Below are 7,924 nucleotides of genomic sequence, written 5' to 3'. Positions count from 1 at the left end.
GCTGGGTGGGGCATCACGGTGTTAGGGGAGGTTTGTTCCCTCGCTCTGGGGCTGCGTTGCAGCTGCATCAGCACCGGAAAGCTGGCTAGGACTGGGCCCTCTGGAGATTCTGAGGAAAGAAGAGATGCCCACCAAACAAATCCCAAGTGGGCTTGTTGGGGGGCTGGAGAAGGAGAAAACCCCAAAGTCGCACCCTGGGGTGATCCTTTTTGGTGACCACGGATGAAAGCGTCGCCAGGCTGCAGTGGCACACCTCCCCCTGAGGCACAAAGCTCTGCAAAGCCTCACGAAGCCCCCACCCCAACTATGACTGACTGCCTCCCCACCACAAGATGCAGTGCATGTCTTGTTCACATGGCTGCATCACCTCTGGAAAGTCGGATAGGATTGGGCCATTAGTCTCATATGAATGAGTCTAAGGCAGTATATAAATACCTGTATAAATAAATAAAGTCCTTTAAGGCTTACATATGCTAGTTGAACTAGCCTAATTTCCAAATACAGTATTAGCAGCCTTCACAGACAGTCATTCTGAAGAAATCACTAGAGTTGTAGTTCAGAGAAATCTTTTTGTTTGCAAGGTTACTGATTGGAGAGGAATTGCCAGTAGCATAAGGCGGTCATAAGGAAGGGCCACAATGGTTTGAAGAACAGTCATTGAAGTAACATCGTTTGTAGTTCCAGTTTTAGGTCCAGTTTATTTTCCAAATGCAGTAAGCAGCCTTTGAAGTCCCCCAAACTCTCTCCCTGGAATGTTCAAGCAAAATTTAAAAGGGGGAAAAAACTAGGTTCCAGAGTGTAGTGAACAGAATGAGGATATTTTCCTTAAATACAACAAGACACACATTGAGACACTGGCAATGAGCTATGAAAGAAAAAAAAGCTAGAAGACAATGTGTTTCTGTTTACTCAACAAAATGACACAAGATATTACACCCCCTCCACCCCACCCCACCCCTGAAGAAATTCAATGAAAGAACACACAAAAAGCATCCCATCCATGAACACTACAACACAAAAGCAAGTTCCATGTGTAGAGTGGTGAAGCATCCAAAAGCAGGAGCCAGGTTTGGAAAGATGGTGAGCCCTGCTAAACTGAAACAGGATGGTGGAAAGGCACTTCCATGCAATAAGGAAATAAAAACAGTGGAAATGTTAAAAGGAAAATGTTCATTTGTACTCAACCTAGAAATGAAAACAGAAGGTAGAAATGTGTTACAAGAACAGCGTCTTTGATGTGCTAAAAATATATTGTGTGCACACAGCTGGGAAAGCTACCATATGTTGTGGCAGATTTGTATGCAGTTATTCATTTTAAGAACCAGAAGTCCACCTTGGTGTCATAAGAATGGAAATCCCTAATTCAGTGGTTCTCAAACTTTTAGCACCGGGACCCATTTTTCAGAATCAGAATCTGTCAGGAAGTGATGTCATGACCAGAAGTAACATCATCAAATAGGAAATTTTTAACAATCCTAGGCTGCAATCCTACCCACACTTACCCAGGAGTAAGTGCCATTTACTATCATTGTTAAAAGCATATACATAGTAACCAGTTAAAAGTACAGAAGTGTAACATTTTCCCAGATGCAGTCACATATCATAGTAGCATCTAGTCTAATATATTAAAAATAAAATATTGAAATGAATGGGGACCACCTGAAACTGATTTGCAACACACCTAGTGGGTCCCAACCCACAGTTTGAGAAATAATTTCCTAATTAATATCCATTGCATGAAACTTTCTAGAAGATCGCAAGGAATTGGTGACATGCAGGAGCTAAAACAAAGCAAAGACCACATTGCAATCTGCAGAATCCTCACTGTAACATTATCTCCTTCACTTTTTAAATGGTTAGGGCAGTGGTATTCAAACTGGGGCATTGCAACGCCCCAGCCTGTGGGTCCTGGCCTCTGCTCAGGGGGGCTGCAGGGGCTTGGGTGCACTTGCCCAAGCCTCCTGCAGCCTCCCGGGGATGCGGGGAGCTCTGCACAACCTTTGGCAGGGCTCCCCAGGTCAGGAAAAGTGAAAGCGGAGTGATTGCACCCCACTCCGCAAAACCGAAAGCAGAGCACGATCGCTCCGCTTTACTTTCTGACTCCCTTTCCAGGGAGTCACTCTCCCTTTGGCAGAGTGGGTAGTGACAGCTGCATCGTCAGCAAAGAGGAAGTCACGCAGACATTTCCGCTGGACTTTGGACTTTGCTCTCAGTCTGGAGAGGTTGAAGAGCTTTCCGTCTGATCTGGTCCAGAGATAGATGCCTTCTGTTGCAGTTCCAAAGGCCTGCTTCAGCAGTACAGCGAAGAAAATCCCAAACAAGGTTGGTGCAAGAACACAGCCCTGCTTCACACCGCTTCGGATGTCAAAGGGGTCTGATGTGGAGCCATCGAAGACAACAGTGCCCTTCATGTCCTTGTGGAAGGATCTGATGATGCTGAGGAGCCTGGGTGGACATCCGATCTTGGGGAGAATCTTGAAGAGGCCGTCCCTGCTGACCAGGTGCCTGCTGCCTGCTGCTGCTGCTTGCTACCTGCTGCCAACGATGCAGCTGTCACTACCCACTCTGCCAAAGATCTCCAGCAGCTCATGGATCATTTTAGCAAGGCCTGCCAAGATTTTGGACTGACGATCAGCCTTAAGAAAACACAGGTCATGGTTCAGGATGTGGACTCACCTCCCTGCATTACAATCTCTGCACATGAACTGGAGGTTGTCCATGACTTTGTGTACCTTGGCTCAACAATCTCCGACACTCTTTCTCTCGATACCGAGCTAAACAAACGCATCGGTAAAGCAGCTACCACGTTTTCCAGACTCACAAAGAGAGTCTGGTCCAACAAGAAGCTGACGGAACATACCAAGATCCAGGTCTACAGAGCTTGCGTCCTGAGTACACTTCTGTACTGCAGCGAGTCATAGACTCTCCGCTCACAACAGGAGAGGAAACTGAATGCTTTCCACATGCGCTGCCTCTGACGCATTCTCGGCATCACCTGGCAGGAGAAAGTTCCTAACAACACAGTCCTGGAACGTGCTGGAATCCCTAGCATGTATGCACTGCTGAAACAGAGACGCCTGCGTTGGCTCGGTCATGTCATGAGAATGGATGATGGCCGGATCCCAAAGGATCTCCTCTATGGTGAACTCGTGCAAGGAAAGCGCCCTACAGGTAGACCACAGCTGCGATAAAAGGTCATCTGCAAGAGGGATCTGAAGGCCTTAGGAATGGACCTCAACAAGTGGGAAACCCTGGTCTTTGAGCGGCCTGCTTGGAGGCAGGCTGTGCAGCATGACCTTTCCCAGTTTGAAGAGACACTTGGCCAACAGTCTAAGAGGCAAAGAAGGAAGGCCCATAGCCAGGGAGACAGACCAGGGACAGACTGCACTTGCTCCCGGTGTGGAAGGGATTGTCACTCCCGGATTGGCCTTTTCAGCCATACTAGATGCTGTTCCAGAACCACCTTTCAGAGCGCGATACTATAGTCTTTCGAGACTGAAGGTTGCCAATATGCAATATGAATGCACTCTCCCTTTTCCCTGACCTGGGGCGCCCTGCAGGCACTCGCGCAGGGCTCCCCACACAGTCCCTGCCCCAGTCCCTGCAGCCCCCTGAGCGCTGCCCTCCCCCCCCCTGCCCCTGCCAAGACTTAATGCAGGTTTCAAACTCCCGAGAGTTTCAAAACCATAGGGTTAGGGGCTATGGTGGAATTATCTTTAAATGGTTAGTGACTGCCATCTACTGGGCAGAGTTTGACTTGGCAGAGTATTCAAGAAAGATTGTCTATTTTCAGGGGCAAGGAGTTGGGTTCCATTTCCAAGTCTGCTATCCAATTTTTAGATTCTAGCTAGTCAGACATTTGAGTTACTTGTCATCAAGTTGCTGAATATTAATTATGAAATTAACTGGGAAATGTTGCCCAATCCAGAGCTTTGTACATTATAAGTCCCACTGAAATAAATGGGTCTTAGAGTACAACCTTGGGAAACATATTATTGTCTAGGAGCAGTGGTTCCGTAGCTCAACCTCTTTTTCCCCTTAGTAGAAAGTGTAGTAACTAAAAGAATGTGTGATGTGATGTCATTGGCCTACCAAGTGGAGTGAGGACAAGAAAACTTGGAGCACAATGTCATGTGTTCTCTTGTAATGCATGTAAAAGAAGCAGAGGATTTAAAGCTGCAGTTTTCTTGGACATCCATGTACTTTCCATAACATCTAAGGGTCCAATCTTACCCAATTTTCCAGCACCGGTGTAGCCGCAATGCCACCCCAAGGTAAGCAAACAAATGTTCCCATACCTTAAAGAGGCCTCTGTGACTGCCTCCCCACCACAGGATGCAGAGCATGCCCATTGGCATAGCTGCACTGGCACTGGAAAATTGGATAGGGTTAAGAACATAAGAACAGCCCCACTGGATCAGGCCATAGGCCTATCTAGTCCAGCTTCCTATATCTCACAGCTGCCCCACCAAATGCCCCAGGGAGCACACCTGATAACAAGAGACCTGCTTTCTGGTGCCCTCCCTTGCATCTGAAGTAGCCCATTTCTATAATCAGGAGGTTGCACATGCACATCATGGCTTGTAACCCATAATGGATTTTTCCTTGTCCAATCCCCTTTTAAAGGCATTCAGGCCAGATGCTGTCACCACATCCTGCGGCAAGGAGTTCCACAGACTGACCACACGCTGAGTAAAGAAATATTTTCTTTTGTCTGTCCTAACCCTCCCAACATTCAGTTTTAGTGGATGTCCCCTGGTTCTGGTGTTATGTGAGAGTGTAAAGAGCATCTCTCTATACACTCTATACTTCCCATGCATAATTTTGTATGTCTCAATCATGTCCCCCCTCAAGCGTCTCTTTTCTAGGCTGAAGAGGCCCAAACACTGTAGCCTTTCCTCATAAGGAAGGTGCCCCAGCCCAGTAATCATCTTTTCCATTTCCACTATATCCTTTTTGAGATGTGGCGACCAGAACTGGACACAATACTCCAGGTGTGGCCTTACCATCAATTTGTACAACGGCATTATAATATTAGCTGTTTTGTTCTCAATACCTTTTCTAATGATCCCAAGCATAGAATTGGCCTTCTTTACTGCCGCCGTACATTGGGTCGACACTTTCATCGACTTGTCCACCAACACCCCAATTTCTCTTTCCTGATCTGTCACAGACAGCTCAGGTTGGACCCTAAGTCTTCCTCTTAAGGGCAGAATTAAGCTCTTAAGCCTCATTAAATCAATGGGAAGTAAATGTGCTTAGCTTAGCATTTAGTGTAATATGTGGACTAAGCAAAGGTCTGTGCCTTTATAGAGTGATATTGTGAGGCTGAGATGTACAGTGTATATAAGGATGATATAAATTAAATTCTTTTATAAAGATCTTAGGGGCTGTATGCAATGAAACAATGATGTGCAATCTTTACTGTGATAAACGCAATACACAATTCGTCTCCTTAGGTGTCGCTAATCCTTTTCCCTTTGTTTGGAATCACAGAGGTAATAGTATTCCAGAGTACCTTATCTTATTGTCTAAATGGCAACTTGTGGGATTGGAAGACCTTTTTATCTCTCCCAGGGGCATAAGTGAAAGTGATTCCTAGATATCAGTAGAGAAATCCAGGACTCTAGTGTAGTTACACAAGAACATAAAAAAAGCCCATCATGATCAGGCCAAAAGTCCATTTAGTTCAGCTTCCTGGCCCACCAGATGCCTCAGGGAGCACACAAGACAATAGGAGACCTGCATCCTGGTGTCCACTTTCATCTGTTGTGATAAGGCAGCAGTGTGTCCACCTGGAAACAAAATTACTATTCTTTGGCTGCAATCCTAACCAAACTGAGAGTAAACCTTATTGAACAAAATAGGACTTACTTCTGAGTAGACCTGGTTAGGATTGTGTCCTTTATTTAGAACTTTGTTCCAATTGACAGCCCAATCCTATCCAATTTTCCAGTGCCGGTGCTGCTGTGCCTATGGGGAAAGCACTGCTTCCGGTGTTGGGGCGCAGTGACAGAGGCCTCCTTAAGGTTTGGAAACATTTGTTCCCTTACCCTGGGGCTGTGTTGTGGTTGCACCGGTGCTGGAAAGTTGGATAGGTTTGGGCTGGGAGTTGGCAATCCAAAAAAAAGGTAGTAGTAAAGACTAATGCTCTTTTAAACTCTGATCTTATTTGAAGTGATAATAAAAATGCATTGTTGGTGTCAATTTCAATGCAAATATACCCTATAATTATCCCCTTGTCTGGTTTGGATTCCCAGCCCAAAACACCCTTCAAGTTGCTGCAAAGGTGAAACTAATTAAGGGCCCAATCCTAGCCACCTTTCCAGGGCTGATGCAGCTGCAATGCAGCCCCAAGGTAAGCGAACAAATGTTTTATTATCTTGAGAGGCCTCCATGACTGCCCCTCCACTGAAAGAAGCAGCAGGTGCCTTGTTGGCATGGCTACATTGGTGCTGAAAAGTTGGATAGGAATGGGCTCTAAATGCAGACTTCCTCCTAGGCCAGGCTCAAAGCAAAATTGTAAGTAAAAGCTTGTGCTCCCCTGACTTATATGAAGGCAACTTATATGCATCTTAAAATGTTTTAAAACTAACAATAATTTGACATGCTGGTACATTTAGACTGCAAGTTTGTCCACACTTTCCTGGGAGTAAGCCCCATTGACTCTAATGGGACTTACTTCTGCGTAGACATTGGGCTCTAAAGATCCCATTAATCCTGTGGTGAGCTCTCACTTCCATGGTGAAGGAAAGAGGAGCGAAATGCCCAGGTGAACCCTAAAGCGAGCCCTGTCTGTGAGTCTAGCTTTCAGTCTGTGTTCAGCGCCGGCTTGTCCCTTGCCTTCCCCACCCCCTTCCGAAAGGGCAGGATCGGAGCATGCGCAGAAGGCCCCGCCGCCGAGCCTGGTGCCTGTGGCAGCGCCGCCGCCGCCCGGTGCCCGGATGTGTCAGTTGAGGCGCCAGGTTTGGCCTGCTGCCGGAACCCGCAGGAAGCGGCGCGAGAGCGTCTGCGTGGGCGGAGAGTCGTCCGCGGGAGGGGGGCGCTAGTCAGCGAGCCGCACTCTCGGCGCTCCGCTGGCGGAGGCCGCGCCGGCCGCGCCCCTCGATTCCGTGAGACCGGCCGGGCCGGCCGCAGCCCGACTCCAGCTCGGCGCCTTTGTTGTGCGGCGGCGCGCCTCGCTCCCTCCTCCGCTTCCCGTTAGCGGCGCCCGGCGGCTCTCAGTCTCCCTCCCTGCTGGCGAGGCCGGGGGCGCCGCGGCGATGAGCGGCGCGAGGAACAACCGCGTGATGGTGGAGGGCGTCGGCGCGCGGGTCGTGCGGGGGCCCGACTGGAAGTGGGGGAAGCAGGACGGCGGCGAGGGCCACGTGGGCACCGTGCGCAGCTTCGAGAGCCCCGAGGAGGTGGTGGTAGTCTGGGACAATGGCACGGCCGCCAACTACCGCTGCTCGGGCGCCTACGACCTGCGCGTCCTGGACAGCGCGCCCACCGGTGAGAGCCCCGACAGCCCAGTCCCACGCGTGCCTGCTCGGGAGCAAGTCCCGTCAGTCAGCGGGGCTTCCTCCCAAGCGGGTACGGATAGGATTGCAGCCCGAGAGTCCGATCCCATGCGTGTCTACTCAGGAGTCAGTCCCATTATATCAGTTGGGCTTACTCCCATGTAAGCGTGGATAGGATTACAGCCCTAGAGCCCAGTCCCATGCCTGTGTACTCGGGAGTAAGTCCCATTATAGTCAATGGAGCTTACTCTGAGGAAAGTGGAATAGAATTGCAGCCGAGTATGCTGCTGATAGGCCCTAAATCAGAGATCTGGGGGGTGAAGGGAAGTGGCAAGAGAGAGTAACCCTCACCTCCCTATTTGATATGCATCTGGGGAGAAGAAAGGTTCCTCTTATTTCATTGAAAGAATGCCCCACTTTGTTTG

The 7,924-nt window shown here is 48.8% G+C and overlaps 1 protein-coding gene across 1 annotated transcript in view; it reads left to right on the top strand.

The window, feature by feature from the left end:
• The first annotated feature begins 6,963 nt into the window (after positions 1–6,963).
• Positions 6,964–7,924, top strand: part of MIB1 (MIB E3 ubiquitin protein ligase 1) — a 60,566-nt gene continuing 59,605 nt past the window's right edge. Inside the window, exon 1 of the mRNA XM_066626400.1 lies at positions 6,964–7,491. Within this exon, the coding sequence (XP_066482497.1) occupies positions 7,263–7,491 (229 nt within the window). The 5' untranslated portion in view covers positions 6,964–7,262. The remainder of the gene's footprint in view (positions 7,492–7,924) is intronic.

This window comes from Tiliqua scincoides, chromosome 4, assembly GCF_035046505.1.
Source record: "Tiliqua scincoides isolate rTilSci1 chromosome 4, rTilSci1.hap2, whole genome shotgun sequence".
Taxonomy (NCBI): Eukaryota; Metazoa; Chordata; class Lepidosauria; order Squamata; family Scincidae; genus Tiliqua; species Tiliqua scincoides.
This window is presented reverse-complemented; position numbering and strand designations above follow the sequence as displayed.